The 26,510-nt window shown below is 39.2% G+C and overlaps 1 protein-coding gene across 2 annotated transcripts; it reads left to right on the top strand.

Moving 5' to 3' along the window:
• Positions 1 to 8,820: 8,820 nt before the first annotated feature.
• CEP57L1 (centrosomal protein 57 like 1) lies at positions 8,821 to 26,044 on the top strand. 2 transcript variants are annotated; one of them, XM_044426782.1, is made up of 12 exons: positions 8,821 to 8,953; positions 10,703 to 10,734; positions 11,930 to 12,068; positions 16,215 to 16,394; positions 16,985 to 17,106; positions 18,508 to 18,624; positions 18,848 to 18,925; positions 21,428 to 21,532; positions 22,239 to 22,316; positions 22,398 to 22,624; positions 23,940 to 24,084; positions 25,126 to 26,044. In XM_044426782.1, the coding sequence occupies exons 2-12, from the start codon at positions 10,729 to 10,731 to the stop codon at positions 25,348 to 25,350; spliced, it is 1,422 nt and encodes a 473-aa protein (XP_044282717.1). In that variant the 5' UTR covers positions 8,821 to 8,953; positions 10,703 to 10,728; the 3' UTR covers positions 25,351 to 26,044. The 2 variants fall into 2 exon arrangements, with proteins under 2 accessions (XP_044282717.1, XP_044282723.1); XM_044426788.1 differs by lacking the exons at positions 22,239 to 22,316; positions 22,398 to 22,624; positions 25,126 to 26,044 and having other exon boundaries at positions 23,940 to 24,010.
• The last annotated feature ends 466 nt before the right edge of the window (positions 26,045 to 26,510 follow it).

Below are 26,510 nucleotides of genomic sequence, written 5' to 3'. Positions count from 1 at the left end.
CGCCTGGGTTTAGGCAGAACTATAAATCCCAGAAGGAAATGGGAGCGTGGGGGTGGGGGCTCTCTCTATTGTTACTCTGACTTAGGTCGGCTGTAACTTTCGGGGGGTCTGCTCAAAGTTGCCTATAGCTCTATAAATGTAACTGAAATTTTTCAGGACATTTCTCTTGCTCTTGTTTGCAGGAACAATAAGCAGGTAGGTTTGGCGTTCTAGTGTTCCCTGCGCCCCATGCATTTTCATGCAATAAAAACCTCAGTATTTTACAGTACCTAACTTCTTACGGGGGGGGGGGGGTAACCGACTTGGTCTGTTGTAGAAAAAGCAACGAAGTCTTGCGATACCTAAACACTAACAGTTTTATTCTGGCATAATCTTTAAAGTGCCACGTGATTTTATAACTTTGCACTTTTAATTTTCTGTTATTTTTTTAAATAAAAACCTGGCACACTTCAGTTTAGTAAGGAAATTCAGTTTAGACAGGAAAAAGTTCCACTATTCCCTATTCCTTATAGCAGGTTGGGACTGGATGGGAATTGTAGGTCTCAGGGAGTGTCCCCTAAGCAGAGCTTTTCTTGCAATTTTATTTGTGTTAGGAGATGTTGTTGTGTCTTGGGTTGTTAAAGAGCAGAATCAATTTAAAATAAGAATTAGTAGACCTATGTAGCCCACTGTACTATGAATCTTTACATTTTTATGCACATGATTTTGGTGAAAGCAAAAAGTATGTTAATTCAAGCTGCAATCTTATATTGACTTTTTTAGGAGTAAGCCTCTTAACTCACTGAAACTTACTTGTAAGTATGTATCAGATAGCACTATTGGACTGAATAAGGTGGCTGATTGTCCAAACACTGAACCTGAGGACACTACATTCAGTATTACTCGCCACAAGTAGGTTGTTTTACAGCTTACAACCTCAACTAATTGTCATCTTACCTGATCATTACATCTGTGATTCCCTAGCTGTGGATGTAACTGTGCCACCTACATACAGCTGGTAAACCATCATTAGCCTGTAGTAAGTGCCAATACAAGTCCTATTAGTATACACCTTTACAGACTTCACAGTAGAAGGTTCTTATTGAATCATGTTGTATATAGTATACAATGTGTAGTATTGTGCTGTTTTGCAGTCATCTGCTATAAAGAGAACATCTATAAAAATAAAGTATTTTTTAGTTTTGGAATATAAGGTAATAAAATATTCTTAAATAGTTTTGTAAAGGTTTGGCCTTCATATCAGAACAATTCTAAGGACAAACAGTTGAGATTTAAGGCACAGTTCAATCCTGCATATGTTTACTCTGAAGTAAATATTGTGTTCAGTGGAGCTTGCTTCCAGATACATGCATGTTTTGCTGACTAAGCTTTATTGAAAAAAGGTACATGTGAAAAGCCATGCTGACTCAGACCCAAGACGCATCTGGTCCAACATTCAGTTCTTAGAGTGGCCAAACAGATGCCTAGCGGGGAGTCCACAAGCATGTTATGAGTACATTAGCACCCAACAGCTTCTAAGTAGTATATAGCCATACTGAGTAATAGCTGTTGATTTTCCTGATGTTGGCTTATCAGTGGCATAGCCTGTATCAGGGTGATTTAAGTCACCCATTTTGAAAATGCTCTCCTTTGGCTATCTTCCTGATTTCATTCTCCATTTCAAGCTCACCCTGCATATTTAGCATGTTTCTACCACTAAATTACCTCTGAGGCCTGGCAGAAAGTATAGTTAACAAGAGACAATCTTAGTGTTCTGCTTTGTCTCCTCCACCATAGCTCCTGCATTACTCTTTTTGGCAAGATGACAAAAGTGCACCGGGCTAGTAAATGAGAAGGGTGTTGGGTTGGTGACATCAGGCAGTTTGTGGTTAATGATAACCCCCTGAATCCAACAGATTGCTTTTCAAGTGTAGAATTTTCTTTCAAGACAAGTTGATATTGTGGGTAAGAGAACCTTCGAGTTATAGGGCAGCATAGAAATGATCCATGGCCTGGTAACTTTCGATTGGACTACTGTAATGCGCTCTGTGTAGGGCTACCCTTGAAGACGGTCTGGATACTTCAGCTGGTTCAGAAGAGAGCCACCAGGTTGTTAACAGGGACTGGCAGGTATGAACATATAACACTGGTCCTTTTCCACCTACACTGGCTTCCAGTTGAAGCCCGGGCCCAATTTAAGGTGCTGGTGATGACCTATAAAGCCCTTAACACTTAGGGCCTGGTTACCTGAAGGAACGTCTCCTTCCATATGTGCCTATCCTCCCGTTAAGATCTGGGGCAGATGCACTTCTCTGGGTGCCTTCCCTGAAGGAGATTAGGAGGGTGACTACCCAGAGAAGGGTCTTCTCTGTGGTAACACCCCAATTGTGCAATTTGCTCCCCAGAGAGGTTCACCTGGTGCTATCACTTTATTCTTTTTGGCACCAGGCCAAAATATTTTTATTTTCCCAGTGTTTTAAGACCTGACTGTTTTAATTGGGGTTTTATTATTAGTTGAATTTTAGGATGCTGTGTTTTAAATTTTTTACATTTTGTATTGTTAAACTGTCCTGAAACTTCGGTAATGGGACGGTCTAGAAAAGTCTTAAATAAGTCCATGTCCAGACACACGTGAATATTCCATTAACAATACAAATTTCCATAAGGTGTAAGCACTCAATATCATTCACCAGGAAAAGGAAATTAAAATTTAATCTTTTTAGCATAATCCATTTTGCTGTAGTACCTTAATTAGGCTTTTATTGGTTGGCCTAGTAAACATAGGAACAAGGATTTTGGAAATTATTTTATTCCTTTTTTGTGAGACTAGTTAGCATAAAATGCCAGTGTACCAATTATTTCCAAACAATATTGAAAAAACCTTTTACTTTGTTCATATGAAAAGCAAACAAATATTGGATCAAATTTACTATGGAAAGGCAGTGCACTGCACTGAACTAAACGTTAGGACATTCAAAATCCAAGTTCAGTCCCACTGAGCCATGTACTCCAGGCCATAAGCTACACAGAATTTAAAATAAAATGTGGGGAGGGCAAAAGGCTTAAACCCTTTGACTATTATGGCCCATAGAGTAAAATAAGCAGGCACAGGATTTCAGAATTACTTTCCAATATTTAATATGTTTACTTGGATGTAATTGCAAGAGTTCAGTGGGAATTACTTTCTAATAAAACTTCATCCTATGCATAGTTAACTAGAACCAAAAACCCAAGGAAATTAGTGGGAATTACTACAATATAAGCTGTGGGTTGTATTTAAAAGCAGATTATGGCTTTTGGGATGCAGTTCAAAAATCACTTAAAATATCTGCAGGTAAAATGGCTTTTGTAGGACTATGGAGGAGATGTGTTAAGCAATTTCCAAACTATGCTGAAGGTTAAATAGGCTCCACCCATGCTGTTCACAGCCTGAGCTGGTACAGCTATGCAATCAGAAGTTTGATACAATCAAATTTCACCACAGTATAACATCAAAAGAACTGAAATAATTATCCTCTTCCTTTTTGCCAAGCTAAAACTAAAATTCAGCAAAAATAAGTTGTGCTAACATTTTCTAACCTGTTGGTTTTAGTTCTAAGAGCCAAGCATTCCTGTTATTTGAACACTTATTTCTTGTTCTTACTGAAATTTCATTTTTCCCCTTGTGAATTAGTTTGTGGGGGCCAGAGAACTGCTATGTTATTAAATGAAGATATAATAACTTTTATTTGAAATATAAGTTCTTTGATCCAATACAGAATTAGGGATACCTAAACCCAGTGCTTTTTTTGTCACAGAACGCACTGGAACAGAGTTCCGGCACCTTTTTTCAACAGATTTTCCAAGTTTTAAAAGTAACTTTTGAAAATTTGATGTTTGGTCCACGTGGATTTGAATCACCCTGTCGAGCGTAGCAGGTCGGTGGCAAAATCATTAAACCGATGCATGCGGGCTGCTTGTATGTCGATTCCGATGCATGCATACTTTGTCCACGCTGGTTGTGATTGCACTGCTCGGCTTGTGGCGTTGCTCGGCTTGTGATTGGTCATGTGGTCGTGCACCGAGTACTTACTGCAGGCAGCGACCGTTATGTTTCGTTACACAACTGATGTGTGTGGGTGTGTGTACAGTGATTGACTATGTGCGAAAGGTAAATTTCATGAGTTCCGGCACTTTTTTTCTTACAAAAAAAGCACTGCCTAAACCCATAGTTTTCAATCAGATTGGGCATTCCTAATTCTGTTACAGGATTAGTCCGGTAATTGCAAGGATTAGTCCAGTAATTTGAAGAGGCTAGTGCTTTTACATTCTTATTTAGAAATAAATAGTTGTCAGAATGTAAGAATGTACAGTCTATTAAACCTGTGAATAGGAGGGCAAAATAGCCTCTTTCTTGTAAAATTGGAGTTAATACTGGGGTGGGGCAACAGGATTTTCTCATTCTTGAATTTGATCCATGAGTCCAGCTGCTTTCTCTCCTATCCATAAATACATGTCCGCTTCCAGTTCTGCTTGCAGGGCTCCAACTAGAAAATACTGTCTCTGTCCTGTGACATTAAGCAATGGGTCAGTTTGAGGGGACAGGTTTTGCTCTCATCTCATTGATATTTTCTGTTGCAATTCCCTTTCTTTCATAGAAGTCAGCTAGTCCTGTTCATTGTGTCCTAATTTAGAGGTCCCCAACATTTTGGGGTCCTTGCCATACTTGGAATTTAGACAGTGTTGTACATGCTTTCACAGAATGGCTGACAGGGTTGCCCATTCATAAAATACTTGCCATAGTGGCATGGCCAGTCAGCAAAACACACATTTCCCAGAAGGCAACCTGATGAGCCTAAAATTTAAGTGACAGTGGTGGTGTCTGAACTCCAAAACGCATATTCACTCTTTTCAACACAAAGATGGTTCCAGAAAACACTTGACCTTGCAGCATACCAGCTTCCTAGTTTAAAAATATATTTAAACAAAAGAAAACAAAATCTTAATAAAATTACAGTCAGAAGGGTAAGGAGTCTTGGCAGGCATCATGTTGGAGATTCTAGCCTTCACTAAATAGAATTAAACTTATTGTTAGGAACTCTGATAGTGGTTATGTACACATATTTTTGATTCAGAAGATTCACAGGAACCCAGAAGTCTGAAAATGTTCTCATTTAAGAATTTTAAATGATGTATTTCAATAGGAAAGGAAAATCTCTCCTTCATATTCCCTTTCCCCATATTGATGCAAATGTCACAAATCTAAACATCTGTTGCTTTAAGCAAACAGATGAGTTCTCAACAAGATTATTGTGGTTAATATAAAATTGTGCTCACATACTTTAGATAGCTAGTTTTTATACATCCAAGTGCTTGAGTTGAGGTTTAATATGATAAAGCAGGGGGCAGGGACTAGGATTTTTGCAAAGCTGGGAGAACAGCACAACACTGAAACACATTTGTTTCCTCTAAAATATAATCAACCAATTGAGGAGGTATGTTCAAGAAACCATTAAAATAGTATGTGCAGATGTTCAGCCAGTTATGCTGGTTGCTAAACAAGTATCACATTTCCAACTGTCTTAGAGGCTCAAGCCATTTGTTGAATAACAGCCAGAAGAACAGAGTGTTTCCCAGTAGGGCTGCCCATATTGCGGCTATTAGTATGAGAGGTTTTTCACACTTGGGTCAGAAACTGTGAATGCTAATTCTGAAGGACAAAATGTGAACAAACATTTTGTAGAGTTTCCAGTAGACTAACTTACAGCAGGGCAGAATGCAGATATCCTGATGGATCTCTGGATGGTTTTCATCTATTTTTCATGGGTTTCTGACTTTAATGATTGCAATGAGATAAAACATCAGCAACCACAAAGCTCAGCCTTGTCCTTATTAGTCATCTTGAGTCATTTTTAAAATGGGAGTACATTGTTCTTTCTTCAGCTTTGCTGGCTTTTTTAAAAACAAGGGTAAGCAATATGGTACCCATGGTAAAGGGTGTGTGTACCTCTTTCTTGGTGCTTACCAAGATACCCTATCCCTGTCATTAATATATTTTCTTATTAGCAGCTAGAATTGCTGTGAAATAGGTTTCTGCTGGTGCTGAAAACTCTGAGTTCAAATAAATTATTTACTGTTTTGGGTTCAGACCCTACTTCTGCCTTGTACTGAGCCTTTTGAACAGGTGACTTACCTACCTTTATCACACCTTCCATGGCCCCATTTTGCATTGGAGCCTAGGAAAGTTTGTGAAATTGTCACATGCACCCATGGCTCAAACAGGTTGCTTACCTCATTTAAACTATGTGTTAGAATGCTGATCTATGGTAACTCACATATAGCTTTGTATGTATCCTATGCCCTATTCAGACCTGAACAAGGCAAACATATGAGAAGATGAAGAACTCCAGTTCCATCCCTCTCCATCATAGTCTTTGTGGTCCGCAACAGTGGAGGGAGGCACACGGAAGACATCAAGCACTGTAGAGGAGATGGGTGGTGTTGGAGCACTCATTTCTTGCATTGGCTCTGTTCAGGTTCAAATGCTTAAATAGGGCTGTAGTGTATGTTTCATGGAGGTGCTATGGAAAATAAGTAACTCTTCCCCATGCCTGGCTCTGGTTGGTAGACTTCAGGGTGCGGCTAAAAAAATAAAATAGATCTTACAAGCCTGAAATCTACCCATCTCTTGTTTGGAGCATAGTTGCATTTCTCAGCCTTTTCTTATCCTATTAAAGTTAATGACTCAAATAAGAAACTCAAATCTTATGACCATATATTTAATTTCAGAGTTTCCTTTCTGGCATTGCTTTGTGAGCCAGTTGCACAGTAACTTTCCCAGCTGGACAATGAGTCATGGCTCTTTTCTTTTGAGATTAGATTTTTTTTTTTTTTTGAGTAAGAAAAACTCAGTTAAAGCACATCTTCAACCTAATTTAATTGCCTTTATTTTTTTAGCTGGTCAACATACAACATACAAGCAAAACTAGTGTGTACGAGGTTGTTCCAGTTGCTGTTTTCTGCACTTTTTCCAGCTCTGCAATCCTTTTTGAACTGCAGTGGCCAGAACTGTACATAGTATTCCAAGTGCAATTGCACCATGAATTTGTACATGGCCAGTGTCATACGATACTTAATGTAAGTGGGTATTCGAGCTTGTTAATTTACTATATGCTGTGCTAAGAGGCATACAAAAACTTACCTGTATAAATATATTCTTATACTGATGCTTTGTATTATGCAAATCTACTCAGAATATGCATAAATATATTTCTATACTGTGTTGTATTATGCAAATCTATTCACTTACTGTTGTGGTTAAGATAAACTCGAAGGATCCTGAGTTCTATAAATGAGAGGTAGGGTTCATTTATCAAAACAGCAAGCATACGTATGTATCATAACTTTAACCCTGATCTTAACTGTTAAAATCAAATATTATTTAAAAAAATAAATACTAGGATTACAATCCTGTGCATTCTTCTTTGGGAGTCCCATTCAACTCAAGACATATTTCTGAATACATGTAGCACATAATTCAGATTAACTACCACATGTTGACTGCCTTTTAACATTTAAAATTAGATTGGCAATATGTCATTCATTTTAGGTGGACAAAAATCTTTAAATTTTTCCAAATGTGGCCTCTGAACTTAAACAACGTGCAGTCTTATGGGTCAAAAAGGATACCTGCTTTAAAAACTGCGTGAAAGCCAGATAAATTCGCTAGTGAAGTGTGTTCTATCACTTTGATTTAATGCAGCATTGTTTACTGATTTCCACATTGTGCACAGCTCTTTAAGTGTTCCGTCTGAGCAACTATGAAGGGCAGGATACAATAAATAAATAAATAGATAGATAGATAGATAGATAGATAGATAGATAGAAAACCTGTGATTGAGAGCCACTGTGGTTAGACTAAGATCCAGAGAGAACCAGGTTCAAGCCCCCACTTGGCCATGAAGTTCACTGGGTGTCTTTGCACCAGTCACTCACACTCAGCCTAACCCAACTCACAGGGTTGTTGTGAAGATAAAATGGAGCTATGTACGGGTTTCTTACAAAAGGGAAAAGGGTAGGATATAAATGTAGTATTTATAGTATCAATGAATTCTGCTTTCATTGTGCTTTGTGTGCAAAACGGTAATTTTGTTGTAACAGCAAGAATGCAGATTCAGTTGTAAAGCATGAAAGGACACTTGGAGGGGACGGGAAAATATTAGCTGTGTTCCTGGCACATGGCCACCTAAAGGACTCCCTCTCCCTGAGAACCTTACTTCCAGGGTCTAAAATTACCTAGTTGCACCACCGTTCTCCAAAAGTTTATCAAAGAGGGGTGGCCCTTTGAATGTGTTGTGTGCACATGGCCTATTTTTGCAGGCTTCACTCTTTCACTATTTCTTAGCACCTACCTGAGTTTCCAGTTGAGATCTGCTGATTCAGGGCCAAAACATACATTATTTTAAATATATGCATAGTAGCTATGCCTTTTTCATTTTAGTGTAGGCGCCCGGCGCTCCTGTTCTTCCTATACGGATCTTTAAAATCTCCGTTGGCCGCCGCTAGGTCCCAGTGGAGATGGGACAATGAGAAGAAAAGGCGGAGGAAAATAGCTGTCTTGGTATTTACAGTAATGTTTATTGTGACCTCTATCGGAGCCCTGAAGAGCAAGAACAAAGAGGTGGAACAGCGGGCCCGTCGCAACAGCTGCACAGCGCGAAAGCGGCTTTGCTGACTGCGCACAACAGGAACAGTCGCCCCGCGGGCAGGATGCAGGCAGGAAGCCTGGATGGGGCGCGGCCAATCCGGTTCACGGGGCGGAGAGGTCGTTGGAGCGGGAGGGGAGGCGGGCTGTTTAAAGCAGGCCGCGGAGAAGACGCATCCTGAGTCCGATCCGTTGCGTGGGGAGCGTTGTCGTCACGCCTCGAGTGCGGCTGTAGCGAGTCGGTAGCAGCGCCTGCGAAATCAAAGAAGCTTTCCTGCATATTCGAGGAAGGTAGAGGGGCGCTTCTTTTCACTCGAGGAATTTCTTGCCGTATTTCCTCTTTCTGGTTCGTCCTCCTGCTGCCGCTTTCTTTGTGGCGATGGCCATGCTAGGAAAGATGGGTTGATTGGCTGCAAGAGCGGTGTCCCGGGCGGCTTCCAGAACCCAAAGTGTCTTGCCCACCTACGCCATCCCCGATCCACAAGGCTGGGCTGCTTCTGCCTTCCCCTTTCCTGCTCGTGAATCGGGAGGAATCGCAAAGCTGTGACGAAGGAAAGGGGACGTTAGTTGGCTGGTGTTGTTCTGAAAGGCTTTCAGGAACTTGGTATGTCTCAGGGGAGGCCTGCTTTGTTACCGTTGCCTTCTTTCTGCTCATCTCGGGTAATAAGGCCTTCCCGAGGTGGGTCTCCCCTCTTCCCCCACTTGCAGCTTGCCCCCAGCTCCAGAGGAGAAGCTAGTTGGGTCTGCAAATGAGAAACTCTTGGCCCCGTCTTTGCCTCTTGCAGAGAGGAACTGAGGAGGAAGGATGGAGAGTGAAACTAACTGCTCCTGGCTGCCAAGCCAGTTTTTTCCTGCTGAACTGTTAAGCTGTGCTGGAGTTAGGAAGCTTAATGAAATTCATTATGGGAAATCCACCCCCCCCCTTTGAAAAGAAGGGAGAGAGAAACCACCAGGTAGCTTTGCTGAGACCTAGATGGCTGGTGTGACTTTCAGCAGCAGGAGAGGGTCTAGTTGGGTATACTCAACCGGGCAGGAGAGACACTTCCTTCTCCCTACTTTTATATGCATGCTTATTGTCCCAGTATGCAGACTCAAAGGGCTTTCAGCTGACTTTAAGCATCTTTTAAATTTATCTGTTCAGTAATTTCTTTTAAAGGGCACAAACATATCCCTGAGTTGGTTTTTATCAGGAAAAAGAACAATCTGACTGGATAATGCCGGCTGTTGTGGGACTTTTTTCTGTTAAAACATGCATAAGAATGTGCCTAAAGACATATGCTCTAGCTTCCAAGTCCTGTGATTATACAGAAGAAGAATTTATTACAAGTACAGTTTTCCCATTGCCTACCTGCTCCTTAGAGTTGATGTTGAGCTGGCAAGGTGTTCAAAGATGCTCAACAGGGCATATTCTCATTTAAGATGTATCCCTCTGATTAGGCCTGCCTGTGCAATGCTACAGCATGTTGGAGGAACATGAGCTCTGCACTATACCTGAAGAACCCAAGGTCGTCATGATTATTCAATACCTGTCCAAACCAGCATTCTTGCCACTTTAGTTTTATGAGACTATCAATGTCAGAAGTTTACTGTATTATCTCCCTCTGCTGGAATAGCAGACTTTGACTTAATTAAGTGGTGGCAAAATCATGTCCAACATCATTAACTGAAAAAACAATCAAAGAAAACTGTTTCTGAGAATTAGAGGGGAAAGCTTGAAAGTCATATTTCTAGACAGATTCTGCCAAAGCGTTTATTACTCTAATGTGGTATAAATTATTTTATTCATGATTCAGACATGGAATGCAAAAGGCAGTACATGTCAAAGCACGGTAACAACAACTGCTGTATCTCATGTGATTTGTCACAAATTTGTAGATAGATTGTCAGACTGGATATAGTCTTCATCTTGTTCATCAATACATATTTTTTTTTCTTTTTATGTACTTTAATGACTGGAATAAAAGAAAATTATTAATAGTTGGGAAATGTAAATCAACTAGCAGCATATTGCTTCTTTTGTCTGCTTTTTTGTCTTGGCAGGTCAGTGACATATTCAATCCTCTGTAATGGAGGTGAGTAAAGCAAGTTTAGAACCAACTAATTTGAGTTGCTAATGTAGCCTTGTAAGAAGCGAAGATGTTTGAGCCTTTTTATAGTTAGAAGAAACAGGCTTTTAGAATGGCTTTCCTGTTTTTATTATATGCTGACTATGTTACTATTGCTGTTCAGCTTAAAAATATAGCTTGGGAATGTTAAGAAGAGATGCTTCTGTTGAGATGTGAACAATGTGTTACACAGTTCAAATGTCAAAATGTAAAAGGCTAATAAAAGCCTCTGGTATTTAGTAACATTATTAGTATATTTAGTCTGTTAATTCATGGATGATAGAATAACTCAGATCTTTGTCCATTTTAGTACTAAGATGACTACAAGTGATTTAACTTGGTTTTTTCCTCCTAACATGTTGTCAAAAAGCTCACTCCTGCTAACAATACCAACAGTGATTAGTACTTAGGCTCAAAATTAATTATAATTATGTGCAGAACTGTCAGTGCTGCATCAACTAAACAGATTCAAACAGTTCAGTCAGTTTTGAATGAACACTTGAGATGTATATTTGCAGTTGGATGTGAATGCAGAAGCCTGTTTCTGATCAAGAAGTACTTTTGGTGAACTGGTGCATTTGGCACCTGTACTGTGCTGAAGCATTTTGCTTTCTGGGTACAGTAGTTAGTTTAATAATTCAGTGTGACTTAGCAGAAAAAAATTTGGCCACCAAAGAAATATTTGGAGAACAAGCTTTAACAAAATTGTTTGAATGGTAAAGGGTCAGGGGTGTTGCCTCTCATCAGTGATAATTCCCAGTCTATGCTTTGGCAGCCGTATTCAGCATTGTGCATTATTGTGAGTTTCCTTCTCAAGTAATGGTGCAATCATTAGTATTTTCACAAAAAATGCCCCATTAAGTTCAGTAGAACTATTCTGAGTTAATTCAAGTAAGCTTATAGCCTAAAAACGAACTTACTTTAACTAACTTAGGATAGTGGTATCTCAGAAACAAAATCCTCTGCTCACAGAAATGCATGCCACACTAAGCTAGTTAATTTCTGAACCACTGTCCTCTGCCTTATTCCTAATGCTAGAATTGAGAGTCATGTTCATGCATGGAAGGTAAATATAGATTTATATTTTAGTCTAAGCTATAAGGGAAAATATGGAATTTGTATTCGTGTAGAACTGTAAATGAAATTGTATATCTTTCTGCAGTCTGTTGATACAGAGTCAAAGTGTAGCTACATAGGAAGCTTCCTTCAGCCTCCTGATAAAATGTACTCTGAATTTGCTGACCTTAGGACAAAGAAGGCATCAGCTATCCCAGCAGACATGCCTGCACCAAATAATCAAGGTAAAACACTGTAATGCAACAGTTTTTAAATTGAAACCTGGTCAGCAAATCTTGACCTGGGATGAACTAATTTTTGACCTGTGTGCTGATTTGATAATACTATAGTAAGATGGAGGGATACCTGTGAAAGCAGGGCAAAGTGTGAAATAATAATAATTTGGTTGCCAGGATGTAGGAATACAGAAGGGCAGGCCCAAAAATTGTGATCAAATGAGCAAAGGACTAATGAGTTCTACACAGCTGACTATTACACTCAATAACAGGAAGTTACAACTAGGTATAATGTGGTGCCTTGTTTTTGATGGAGTAGTCTCATGGCTTTATAACCCTAACCCTTTATAGACAGCATCTGGATCCAATGTCTGTCTTCTATGGATGGGAGGGTTCCTACAATCTTATTCCTCCTTCCATATATTCCCCAAAACATTTTTGGGGCCCTTCAGAACAGTGGAATTGCTGGGAGCTGGCAAGGAAACAGGTATCAGCAAAAGCTGTCTCCCCATCCCCCCTCCACCTTTCTGCCTGTGGAAACATTCTGTATGGAGGTCCACTTAGGCTGTGCTCCCACGAGCACATAGGAAGTTGTATCCAACCCAATATGTATTTCCAAAAATTGAGCATTGCAACATAGAACTGGTGAGACCTGTCCGGCAGAACTTTGTATTTTAAACTTTAAAAAAAAATCAGTTTAGCTCAATTTGCTTAGAAAACTATTGAATGGTTTTTCACATATGCCATGATTTGAGTCTGTACGATGGGATAAACTAGCAGCTATTCTGAAGATAAGTGCTGGATGGAAAGGGTACTTGAAAATGTTTTGTAGGGAGAAATGAAGTGATTAGGACATTTGAGAATAAAAGCCACAGGATTTTTAAAGTCTTAAGAGCAGACTGAGCAGTGGAAAGAACAGTGTTTCCAAATTAAAAATCCAAACTAGGATGTTGAGGCTCAGCCCAGGGATTCAGCAGTGTTGTTTGACATACTTAATGAGGAATTAAGACATATTTTCTTCACTCCATACCCTCACCATCCACTGCTTCTCAAGTGCACATGTTTGTCACCTTTCTCTCCCCACTGCCCAATGAATCAGAATCTTACCAGGTTCAGTTGACACTCAAATGCTGCCTTCTACTCCTTTCTCTAACCCTCACTAGCCATAGCAGCTGCAGGTGCCAAGTTGCATATGCACAAGAGTTATTGTGTAATGCCACCTTGGTGATCATGGGTTATGCAAGGGCTAAACAACACTCACATAACCATAAAACAGATCACAAGTTGTGTAATGCATATCCCGGTAAGTATTGCATATTCAGAATTCTGGGCACATGCACCATAGATTAAATGATGGGCTGTCATGTCATGTGAGGGGGCCCCCATAGGTATTTGGGTGAGGTAAGTCTTTGCTGCTTACCTGCCTGGTAGTTGTGGGGCCCACTGAACTCTTGCTGATTACTATTACAGGAGAGCTGCAAAAGTGGATCTTTTCTTGGGCATGGACTTTATATGCAGTCACTTAATATATAGGATACATATTAACAAAAGTCACATTGTGATTGTTATAAGACACACAGTCAGAGGATAAGCTCCAGGTTCAAGGTATTTTTCATTTTTGTATGAAAATTTTTCATTTCTGTATGGGAGCCACTTGTCAATAAAATGTTTTGAAATGAGCCCATTTGAGAGTCAGAGACAGTAACCATAACACTCCTACTTTACACCTGTAATATAAAGATAATAGACAATGGCTAACACATGCTTTGAGGGGTTTCCTTTTCCTTAGAAGTATAAAGAGCAGAAGTATGATAGCGTATCTGCTACATCTTGGAGGAGTTCAGAACTGGTTTTAAACGTCTGCATGAGGAAAACAAGGCCATCCCTACTTCACTGTCTAATAGTGGACTGAAGATAGACTGCCCAGAAGCCCTCCCAATCTGACAAGTATCTTTTGAGACTAATGAAAGACATTCTGGGCATAGCTCCAGTGCCAGAGTTAGCAAACCTCACTGCCACCTGGATCTGTTGTACATGAACAAAATATTATACTGGCGTCTAGTTTAAGTCCATGTTTTCTTACATCACTTCTAAGCCTTCCTTCCTTCCTTCATTCATTCACTGCCCAACAGCCAAAGCTCTCTGGATGGTTAGCCACTGCATTTGCTTCAAGACCATTAGGGAAGGTGTGGTGTTAATCTTTGAGGACAGCATCTTTGTTAGTCTTGCCTCTGGAGTCCTTCCAACCTTTAATGTACAGAATCATAGAATCATGCACGTGGAAGGAGCCTAGTAGCCCATTGGGTCCAACTGCCTGCTCAATGCAGGACTCAACTCACCCATCCAAATTTCAACCAGGCCGAACCCTGCGTAGTTTCCAGGATTAGGCAAGATCAGAGAATGGTGCATCTCCCACCCTCTCTGACCTGTAGTTGTTGTTGGTGGATAGGAGTAGACCTCTGGAAACCAGAGAAGTTCCTGTGTCCGGTTGCTCTTTTTTTAGGCTATTTTGCTACTGAAATATAGTGCTGCACAGCACCAAAAGGGGTAAATTTAGCTTGCTGCCAAAGATACACTGAACTTGATAGCTTTTATTTGGTGGGCAGTGGGGTCACATATGCATCCAGTAGTTTGCAAGTCACTCATCCCTTTAATCTGTGTTATTTTTTTAAATCAAATTAAGGCTTGTAATTCCAGAAACATAAAAGAAAAATATAATTTATACTTATGCTTCAATAGGTATAAGAATTCATAAACACTTTCCTGGATTTTCCTGTTTTCTGTTTCATGTTGCTGATCGTAAATAATAAAAGGAACAAAATGCCTTTTCTACTAGAAATTTCCCATGGTCCCATTCCTGTCTGCTTGGATGTGAAGCCATTTATTTTTGTTGAAAATGAAATGCAACTGTTGATGTTTGGTTATATAGGATGCACCTTTTTAATGTTTTGCTCACTTGTCCTTGGAATATTTCATTATCTTAAACTTGGATGGTTTTCTGAATAATGTAAACATGATTTGGGGGTGGAACGAACACTAAAAGGAATCCTTGCTTTGCTAGGAAGTGCTTTAGTAATTATAATGAAAATGCTCTGGGTGTCTTAGAATGCACAATAGTTACCTTTGTCTCTCATGGTTTCCTAACTTTCCATAACAAATTATGCTTAATATTATGAATACACTAAAGCTGGTGGTCTGCTACCCATATTACATTGAGTAAGAAGTTGTTTTCCACATTAGTTGTTGTTATTACATTACATTTATATAATGCCTTTTTTCCTCCTTACAAAGAAACTGAGGTGGCTTATATGAGCTGCCTTCTCTCCGTATTATCCTTACAGCAACACTTTAGGGTAGGCTAAGCTGAAAGTCTATGACTGACTCAAAGTTTCTCAATGAGCTTCATAGTGGGTAGGAACTAAAACCCAGATTTTTGAGTCCAGCACTCTAGCCACTCCACCACACGTTTCTTGTATTGCACATTTCTGCAATCTTAACTGCTTGGTTCAGTTGACTCACATGCAAAGATGCAGTGACTGATTGGAAAGTTCCACTCTAAGTAGGAAATTACTTACAGTAATCTATAGTGAAACCTATAGTGAGCTTCTTTATATAATATAATAGGATGGGCAACCTCAGTCAATCTGGTGGCCTGCTGTAGGCTACATTCTCCATGCTGCCATCACCAGACTGTAAAAAGGGAGGTGAAAACAAGCAAGCTAAATGTGTATATTTTAAACCTCCATAGCTGCTACTTATTTATCTTTTTAAAAGAAAAAATAGAGATGGCAGGGGACCCACGTGGATCATAGGCTGCATGCTACCCACTCCTGATACACACACATACACACACTCTAGTTTAGCTTGGCAGAAGAACAAATACTGCAGCAGAACACACAAGGTTATGTTAAGAGAGATGAATAAAACTTCGTGTAACCAAGTCCTTTTAAAGGTAGCAATGGAGAATAGGCAAGTTTTAGCAATATTTCTTTATGGAGGTGGGTTTGAATTACACTATCATTCCTTTTATTCCAATATAAATGGGAGAAGCAATGAAAAGCATAGCTAATATTCCAATTAATGCAATTTATGTGTGTATTTGCATTAAGCGTTCAATGTGTAAAAAAATAATTAAAGTAGTTACCTGTTCATCAGCTCTAGTAGCAGCTCTAAAAACCCTTCAACAAAAGATCCATCGTCTTGAACTAGAGAGGTCACAGGCTGAGCATGACCTGAGCTGTCTGACCAGAGAAGCTGCCCAGTATAAAATGGCTTTGCGGCATGAATCAAATGAGAAGGATGTAACTCATCAGGAACTGATGCAAGCAAGGAAAGGTAGCAACATCTGTGCTAAATTAATATTGAAGGAGTGCTTATGTTGTGGGTTTATCCTATTCTGTTGGCTTTCTCTCCTAATGTGTACTTGGCTTAGGAAGTAGACAGGGCTGTTGCATGATTAAAGATTTGCCTTAACTGATTTTCCAGTGGTTTAAATAAAAAACATTTACCTTACTCTTGATAACTTGTAATTGAATAAGGTAAAAACTGTTGCTTACTGTTTACAGCATATGTATTCTTTTCTTTTCTTAGTTTCTAATAAAACAGACTGTATTATATTACTCCTATTAAAAACTGTATGAACTTTTGGAAAGACATAATACTGTTATATTTTGGTGGGGACTGAAAATATTTTCATAAGCTCCTGAAAGATGTCCCACAGCATTTCACGTGTCTCTACTACTGATAACATAATAAAAGAAGAAATAGCATTGGGATTGGGTCTGTAATTTCAGATCAGGATCCAGCAGTACTGAAAGCAAATATTTTTATGTTACTTTCAACAGATGGTTCATGCAAAATGTTGCAACTTAGGATGCCATAAAACTTGTCTGTTAAATTCCTGCCACCTTTTTTCTTGCTTTCAGATGTGAGCACGCAGTTGGGAACAGTGCAGTCACGTTGCTCTTTGCTGGAAAAACAACTAGATTATATGAGAAAAATGGTGGTCAGTGCAGAGGTGGAAAAGAAACTGATTCTTGAACAGCAGGTGCACATATGTAATATGCTACATTTGTTGTGCTTCCATTTGTTCCTTGTAGCCCCAGTTTTGTCAGTATAGTTCTCTTCTGTAATTTTGCTTGTTCACATTGGTAGAACATGAATCATAATATTATTTTTGGTAGTTTCTACAGATTCCTGTGTTTTCAGTAATAGGTGCTCTGTTAATTTAATTCACCACCAACCTGTTAACCTGTTGGCCAGGGTGACTTGACTTAATTTATACTGTTAATTTATATTATTTTAAGGAACTTTATTTATGGATGTGAGCCACCCCGAGGCTTCTGCGAATGGGGCGGCATAGAAGTCTCCTAAATAAATAAAAAATAACAAGTATTAACTATTCTATCTTGCACTTTAGTCAGAATAGGTATAATTGAGAACTATCCGGATCTTCAACCTGGACTTCTTACTACTAGAGTTTTTCAAATAATCTGTATTTTTTTCAGAGTACTCTGAGAAACTTTTTGGCTTAAAAATTAAAGTGAAATGCTATTAATAACAACATATTTCCAGTAATGTTTGGAAGATCTGTTGCACTAAAGTGGGAAGTTTTTCAAAAGTTCAGCCTGGCATAAAAGTGATGTTCCAGTGTTGAAGAAATCCTGTGAATCATAGCTACTAATGGTTTGATTGTGTTTGGCTGAAAGATACCAGTAAAGTTGATCATTTTGTCTAGGTATAATCTGTGCAAATCTAGTATTTCTGGTTGTGAGTCAGAGACAGAATTGCATACAACTTTTAACTCATTAATAACGAGTTATTAATGAGTTTTTTTTAATAGATCAGTGGTGGACCTGAATAGTAGAAAAAGGCATGCATTTCCATCCATATCCCAAGGTGAATTCTAGTCTACAGGATGTAATCCTGATGGTGCATGCATTTAGCCGGGTTACATGCACATCTGCATCTAAGCCATATATGTCTAATTTTGTCTACACCTCAGTGTATGCCAGTTGGCTTAGTTATACACTGTAGTCTCCAGTACCAATTGTCATACACAGGAATCAGATGTCTGAATCTATTCTTTCTTCCCATGTGCTTCAAGAGCCTCTGGATTTGTGCAAGCATGCGTGTGTGTGCAAGTTTCGTAATCATATGACTACATCAGGATTCTGATATTGAATCGTATCAGTTTTCTGTATTTGATTGTTTTTTGTTTGTTTGTTTGTGTATTTATATCCTGTCTTTTTCTGTCAGTGAACTTAAGACAGCTTTCAGAATTCTCCTCCTCCTCTCTATCTTATCCTCACAACAACAACCCTGTAAGATAGGTTGGGCTGAGAGTCTGTGACAGGCCCAAAGCCACCCAGTTAACTTCATGGCTGTAGGCCATTTATACAACCCTTGCTACTAGCTGCTAAATCACTGTCTTGTGCACACTTTTCAGACCCAACTTCAGAAGGAAAAAGAAAAGAATCAAGTGGAGCTACGTGCAAAACTTGACAAGCTTGACATTCTTGAAAATGAATGTTGGAAACTTACCAGCAGTCAGAAAACTGCAGAAGTACGTTACTTGAATTTTTTATATAATTTAATGTTTAGAGGACACAAACTGAGGATGCTACTGAAGTTTTGGGTGTTCCACTAATTAAATTAATATTCTTTCTTTCTTCAGTCATTCTTTCTTTGTACTTCAGTTCTAGTCTTTAAAATACTGTCTATCTTGTCTTCTTGAACATGATGAATCAGACATCCAATTTCATTTTGTCCCTTTTTTTAATTCGAAGGAAAAGATCAAACACCTGGAACAGAAGATCCAGGAAGAACAACATCAGCGCAGGCTAATACAAGATAAAGCTGCACAGGTGAGGAACACGAGCTCTTGTATTGTTCCAATGATCACAAAAGTGGTTTGCATACAATCATGTGTTTTACTGGTGTTGAAGAAAAACCATACAATGCTGTACTTTTTAGGCAGTGAGTGGGTTTGCACCACATGACTGCTTGTTGTGGATGGGTTTTGTTTAGTCACAAAGTTGTGCCCAACCTATGATGACCCCATGGACATCGTTCCTCCAGGTTCTCCTGTCCATCATTCTTTGGAGTCCACCCAAGCCCACACCTACCGCTTCAGTGACTCCATCTAGCCAGGTCAACCTCTGCTGTTCCCTTCTCCTTTTGCCATTAATTGTTCTTAGCATCAGGCTCTTCTCCAGTGGGTCCTTCCTTCTCATTAGGTGGCCAAGTATTTGAGTTTCATCTTCAGTATCTGACCTTCTAAAGCACAGTCAGGGTTGATTTCCTTTAAGAATGACTGGTTTGATCTCTTGTGGATGACTACCCGTGATGCATTTTTGTGCCACACAAAACCAAACCACTTTCCATAGTGTAGCTTATTTTTCATGAACAAGTCATCCTGACATACATGGTTTGTTCTAGGGTTTCTTTCTACCCTGAAAGGTTGCACTGTATGAATTAGGAAGAGAAATTTTATTGTGGGTTGCCAAGACCAATTAGAAGCTGGCTTTGGAAAAACAATGCTAAACCTTTTTGCTCTTGGCAATCACCTTATCTCCAAAACTAGCCTGGATTACTTCATAAATCTAACAGAATACGGACTGCCCATGCATTCAGTAGGCCAGGCTAGATGTGGCGCTCATGGTTTTCTTTGTGTCTGCTAAGTTTGATGGCGCTCTGCCATTGATTTCCAGGCCTCAGCTGCTGTGCAGGGTGCCATGTTTTCCTAACCCTAGCCCTATGCTAAGGTTTTCCCTGCATTAACTCCAGGTCATTCTACAGCAAGGAGTGTGGCAGAAGTGCAAACCTGCTTCTATCTGGATCTCCCATTGGATTACTGATCATCTGTATCCTCCCGTGTTTTTTCAGTCCACTGGGCCATTAGTAAAGGCCAGCATTCCATATTTGCAAACACAACCTAAATGTTTTTGTTGTTCTTGCTCCATAGGGAATTCCCATACATTCAGTGGAGCAGGCCAGATGCAGTTGCCATGATCTTTTGTGTGTCAGCTACATTTGGTGGCCCTTTGCAATTGATATCCAGCCCTCAGCAACTGTATAGGGTGCCCTGTTTTCCTAACCCTAACCCTAGGCTGAGATTTTCCCTGCAGTAATTCCAGGCCATTCTATAGCATGGAATATGAAAGATGTGTCAAAGTTTATCTGACTCTCTCTTTGGGCCACTGACCATCTGTGCTCTCCACTGTGAAATTTCTGGCATCCAGTCCAGTATTTGTCACAAAGAAATATGATTCTTAGAATTTTAAGTTTTGAACTGACAGTTCACAGTTTTCTCCACCTTTTCAACCCTTTCAGAAATATATTAATTCTTCCTCTCCTATTTCTTCAGCCTCTTTTCATAGTCATGTATTGCTATGCCTAGTGCTGTTCCCTAATGGTTTTGTGAAAACACACACACACTCACACACACCCTGAAGAGGCAGCTGAACAGATTGAGTACATGGTATCCCATTGAGTGGGACAGATGTAAGTACTGCTAGTTATGGTGTCCCATTTCCTCCCTTTCATTCTTCTACCTCTTAAGGTTTTTTCCAACTGCCAAGAACCTTTCTGCCATTATTTGGATGAGGTAATGTTTCAAAATTGAATGGCTGGGAAGAAAATGGAGGGGAAATGTATATTCCTGCATTAGCTGCTGTGTCACTGCAGGGGTGCATATTTCCCCCTTTAACCTTAAATGGTGTTCAACTGGGATGCAGGAAATAAAGCACCAGCAATACTTAAGTATGCCCACTCCCCATGGATCTCCATTTTCACTTTCCCATGCAGCTGCCTCTTTAGAGGGATTTTTAAAAACTGTAATAACTATAGCAGAATTGCTCCAAAAAGAGTTGAAAATTGTGAGGGGAATTAATATCTCCTCCTCCTGAAGCAGCTAGAGAGTCAGGAATGTGTTGAAAATGATAGAGGATGCTGAAAACTGTCAATTCAACCCTTAAAAGCCTGAGGGTCCCATTGCCAAAAGGAATATAATGTCTTGGTTCCCTTTTAGTGCACTTACACCTTCGGCTCCTCACTCCAATTTTTGGTGCTTCTGAATTGTATGAATTATGAGTGAAATGTATGTCATTTGCACACCGCAAAGCTTATTTGCTTTTGAAGAATATCACCGATTCTATTATCAAGCTGTCAAACAGATAATGGAACTAGAATTTTAAAAAAATTAGTAAGTATTGTTGCAGTGCACTTTTATCTTAGTGGAGTTATTCCTAAAAATCTCCCTCTGCTCAACAACTTTTCTGGAAGAATATTGATCTAAGCTAACATATCTGAAGAGTCCCATGTTGGGAAAGGCTAGTCTAATGTATACTATTTTGTTTTTACTGCAGCTCCAAACAGGACTAGAGATGAACAGAATTCTCTTGTCTTCACTTTCACCTCAGAAAGAGACAAAGAAGAAAAGCAGGAAGAAGAAAGTTATAAAAGCAAAAAAAGTTAGTAGCAAATGTGTCTTGGCTATCAATGGCAATGAATCTGTATCCAGCCCACTAAGTTGAATTCAGACTCATACGGCTTCCAGCCTCCTTAGCTGCAGTGCTTTGTATCTTCCAGAAAGCATCTCTTGAAAGGTGGGCAGGTCCATGGACAAGTGTAGAGATGTGACACCTGGGGCTGCAGTGGAAAGAGGGAATTGGTAAACATTGTAGCAACAGTGGCATGCAAAAGCAGAATTAAGATGCCTTCCCCATTTCAACCTCTAATCCTTTGAGTTTTGTTACTAAGTAACAACACCTATTGCGAAATGGGTGAATAATTTATTTTATCAAACATGTAATACACTACATAAAATAATTAATAAAGCTTAGATAGTAGCTTTTGCTTCAGTATTTTTCAAAGTTTGTCAAGTCTCAGGACAGGCTAATGTTCCTTTTGATCTGAAAATTTTAGGTCCAGAGATACTGATACAATGGAATCTCTTCTTTTTGGGACCACAAAACAGCTTCAGTGACTTGCTTAAGTAGACATCTGTTACATTCATCCTTTTCTGTCCAGATAATGGACATGTAAGGCTACACATAGTCTTTCCAAATAATTTTAATTTCAGAATTGCTAGAGAGCACAATATGATATTGTAAGTTGAGGACCCCTGTTCTTCCTTTCTCTTAAGCTATAGGAATAATACTAATTTCTAATTTATAGGAAAATCCTGATTTGGGGAAAACATGTGGCTCACAAGCATGCCTACAGGCTGAAAAGTTACCTTTTGTTGTTGGGAAGGTAAACAGTTTTATCTTAAATAAGAACTTGTTTAAATTACTGTTTGTTTAAAGAGACTTTGTAATAGGCTTCTTCCACCAGTCTTCCAGGCCCAGTCACTCAGTTGTTGCAAATGTTCAGACTGTTTTGCATCTCATGAAATATCGTAGTCCATGTGTAACCTCACAACATCCAGAAGAACTTGAAAAAGTGGCTTCAAGAAGGACTGGTGTGTACAAATCGGTATCATGTTCCACATCTTCCTCTGCTACTGAAAACCTTTCTGATCTTCTCTTGCTCATTCAGGATGAGCTGGGGCAAATGAGCTTGTAAGTATTGTGTATCTACCTTGTGTGCAAAGAACTGATACCATTGGTTTGTTCTGAAAACTAAAGCTGAGAACAGGTTGCTTCAGTTTATTTCACAACAAAGGGCACTTTCACAAATGGTGCTAAGAATAATTTTTAATCTCCTATGGTCCCATCAGAATCCCAGGAAAACACAGAAAGCAGAAGATGTTTCTCAGTCAGCAGCCACCTCACACACATGCAAAATGGCATGCTATGATATAATACGTGGGGTTCTGCTGGTCAAAGAAAAAACAGATGTGTCTAATATAGCTGTATTTCGTAGCATTTGTGAAAATACTGTAAAATCTCAGAGACAAGGTACAAAGAAAAATGACTCATCTAGAAGTTACTGACAGTGCCTGCTGTGCAGACGCCCATGAATCTAAGTGTTCTGAATCGCTGCTTGCTATTTCAGCAGCATAGCCAACTTTTGCAAGCAGCTGCCACATAAGAGGAGTGCTGACTTAATTTAGTCTCTAAATCATAACAGCACAAATTCATTTCTGTAGAAGATTTTCAGACTTAAGACTATTGGGCACTATATTATAAATTTGATTAATTTTTTGTTATTAAGTGTTTTAGTAAAAATTTAGAAAATGAAGACTATTGGGCACTTAGAAGCTTTATAGTTAACTGCCAACTTTCAGCAAAAGGTAAATCTTAATAGGTTGTCCAACTGAATAGTGTATTAATTTCCCTCTAGTCTAAACTGCATGTGTTTTGCCTGTAAAGGAAATGCTTCTCATTGTAACATCAGGAATTCCCATTTTGCAATGGGATCCAAGTGTTGGCCATCCACTAGCAGAAGAAATTGCTGCCACAACAGATTTTTCCTCTCTGAAGCCACTTGTGCATATCCCAGATCTGTTTCAAGGCAAATTTGGGAAGCAAAGGGACACTGCAGTGGGAAAGAGAGCAAAGGGGAATCCCATTGCATAAGTTCATGCAATGTTTACTCATGCAGTGTTGGGTTTAATCTAATAACTCTTATTCGCGTATTCTATTTAGAGTCTGTCATTTGAAACTACTTTGCTAAAATACATACATATCAAAGTCCTAGTTTTCTAGGAACTCTTTGGAATGATATCCACTACTGTGTTGAGGGAAAACATGACTGTTGCAATGGTCAATATGTTCTAAAGTAAGCCACATTGCCTAGAACTACTTAGGTATGCCACTTTCTATTTAACATGGTCATGAGTTTGGCACTGATATAAGGGAATAGAAAATAATTGTATGACAGATGGTGAACATAATTGTGCTAGCAATGACTCATGAGAGTTGTCCTCAACAGTGAGCATCAAGAACTGTTGAAGCAGATACAAGAAACTCAAGACCATGACATTCGGGAAGACCTAGAACGTGAACTGGATTGTCTTGTGAAGCAAATGGAAATTAAAGGAGATCAGATTTGCAAACTGAGAAAGCACCAAGAACATGTAAGAAAACACTTCTGCAATCAAGAAAATGGATAGTTGACAGCACAGGTGGAGCAAATAGCATCACTTTAGAAAGCCAGTGCTAAGATACAACTAACAAAGCACAAATGATGAAAGTAGTATATAAAAATAGCTTACTGAAACGATCTGGTTCAGTATTTGGTTTAGAAAACAAGGTTAGATGTTGTTTGGAAGAGGTATGAGCAGCCCTCCTAGCCAGTTGTGGTGGGATGGGTGGGTGGGTGGATGTTTCTTCCTGAAAAGTAGCCAATAAGGTTGCTGTCAAAAGCGGGAGTCACCACTTAATTCCTTATTTCTTAATATTTATTATTTCCTGCCATTTGTCCACTGGAAATCACACACATGCAGAACTGCTTTGTTACAACTGGGCCACCCAATCTTTTAGTCAAGGGATCAGATGGGAAATAGTTAAACAGCCCCTTTCTTCTCACTCCCATATCTCTATTCACTGGAAGCTTCCTTTGGGTGCTTTTCATTCAAAGGATGAGCCGTAATGCAGGAGTGCAGACCCTTCAATCCAAGGGTCAAATCATGCTTTTCAGTTTCTCAGAAGGCCATACCTCAGTTTACCCCATCACCTACTGTTTGCTAATATAGTATTAAAAATTGCCTAATAAACAGGCTTCATTTATCTATCCAAGTCTTGACATATACTGTTTGATGTTACTTTACTATATGATTTATGCTGACAGTCCAGTGTGCAACAAAAAAATTTAAAGCAAGTGCCTAGTACTAGTTTACTTCACTTTTAATTTGCATTTATTTTTATCTGTAACTTTGTCCTTGCAAGAAATTGTGAAGTCAACTATGCTACATTTCATTCTCCTGTTGCTCTAATTTATCCTCCATAAGCCCAGCACAATAAGCATAGAAAAGAGCCTTCCCATCGTAGCCTTCCCTTCTCATAATGAAATATACTTGAAAAATTACTAACTGGTAGGACTAATAGATAGTGCCTTTGTGACTCTGTGTCTACAAAACTGCATGGTTTTGTGCATTATGGGCCTTTTCTCTTTTTAGGTTTATAAACTGAGGCAAGAGGCTCAGAAACTGAAGAGAAAAACTGTGAATGCTGCCTCAAAGCCTGATGAATTAAGAGCTTCTAAAGAGACTGTGGTCCCTCCAAGAAGCAGTGTACATAGTACCTGTTCTGTGAATAAGAGCACAAGTTCTCTTCAGCTATTGAAAAGTGCTCAGAAACTTCAGTCAGTATTGAAAAAAGATGATATAGCATGGGAACCATAGGTTACAAAATTGGTTTAATACATAACTGTCAACTGGGTATCTATTTTATAAACTTGGTTTGGTGAGATCTTTGGAGCCCATTGCTTGACTCATTAATGTACCTATTCTTACATTTAGATGTAGTATTTGAACAAATCTTGTTTCTTCTTTCTACACTGATTTTTCAAAATATAAATGTAATAGTTTTAATCAAGTGACTATATAATTAAAAATCTATTTATTTCTAAATTTTTCACTGTTTTTCTTGAAGTACTTAGGGAAGAAAGACTTGGAACATCTACAAACAAAAAACGTTTACATTACTTCAGTATGCTTTTAGGAGCATCTATTTAATCTTACTCATTATTTCATTAAAAAAGTTATATCCTGAATTGTGATCAAGACTTAAAACAGTCACAAAATGAGTCTAGATTTAAGCAACCTCTTTTCTAAAGTGCTGTTTGTTTAATATTTCATTTAAAAACAGCAGGGTTATTAAAGTATGCTTAAACAAATCTCAGATGCAAATATGCCACTGCCAGCCCTGCAGACTGGCTAAAAAGCAAACATTTAATTCAACTGGCCAACCAGGTGCAAGAGATTTAACTAGGATTATAATAAAAAGGAGAATGAACTTAACATGCTTGTTGGAATTCAGTATGTGATTCTTGCTTTGGATGCAAGAGGTTTGAGAGTAGCTCAGTTTATTGAGTTTTTAAAAAATATCTCCCGTGTCAGTAACAGGATTGGGAAAGTCCCCTGTGTGAACTCTTGAAGAGAGCTGCTGGTCACATAATGCTAAATTAAATTGGATCAATGGTCTAACTCGTTGTTAGTCGCGAAGTCGTGTCCAACCCATCACTACTTCATGGACAACATTCCTCCAGGCTTCCCTGTCCTTCATCATCCCCCGGAGTACACCCAAGCTCACACTCACTGCCTCAGTGACTCCATCTATCCACCTCATCCTCTGCCGTCCCGTTCTTCTTTTGCCATCTATTGTTCCCAGCATTAGGCTCTTCTCCAGTGAGTCCTTCCTTCTCATTAGGTGGCCAAAGTATTTGAGTTTCATCTTCAGGATCTGGCCTTCTAAAGAGCAGTCAGGGTTGATCTCCTCTAGGACTGACCGGTTTGATCGCCTTGCAGTCCAAGGGACTCGCAGAAGTCTTCTCCAGCACCAC

This window comes from Varanus komodoensis, unplaced genomic scaffold (genome assembly GCF_004798865.1).
Source record: "Varanus komodoensis strain SLA01 unplaced genomic scaffold, ASM479886v1 scaffold1, whole genome shotgun sequence".
Classification (NCBI taxonomy): domain Eukaryota; kingdom Metazoa; phylum Chordata; class Lepidosauria; order Squamata; family Varanidae; genus Varanus; species Varanus komodoensis.
Note: the sequence above shows the minus strand (reverse complement) of the source record. Positions and strands in the feature narration are given on the sequence as shown.

What these genes read in the sequence shown, in the direction of transcription:
- CEP57L1 (XM_044426782.1), top strand. An exon ending in ACTGATGCAAGCAAGGAAAG is followed by an intron (nt 16,395 to 16,984) that starts GTAGCAACATCT and finishes TCTTGCTTTCAG; the next exon opens with ATGTGAGCACGCAGTTGGGA. An exon ending in TGAGAAAGCACCAAGAACAT is followed by an intron (nt 24,085 to 25,125) that starts GTAAGAAAACAC and finishes TTCTCTTTTTAG; the next exon opens with GTTTATAAACTGAGGCAAGA.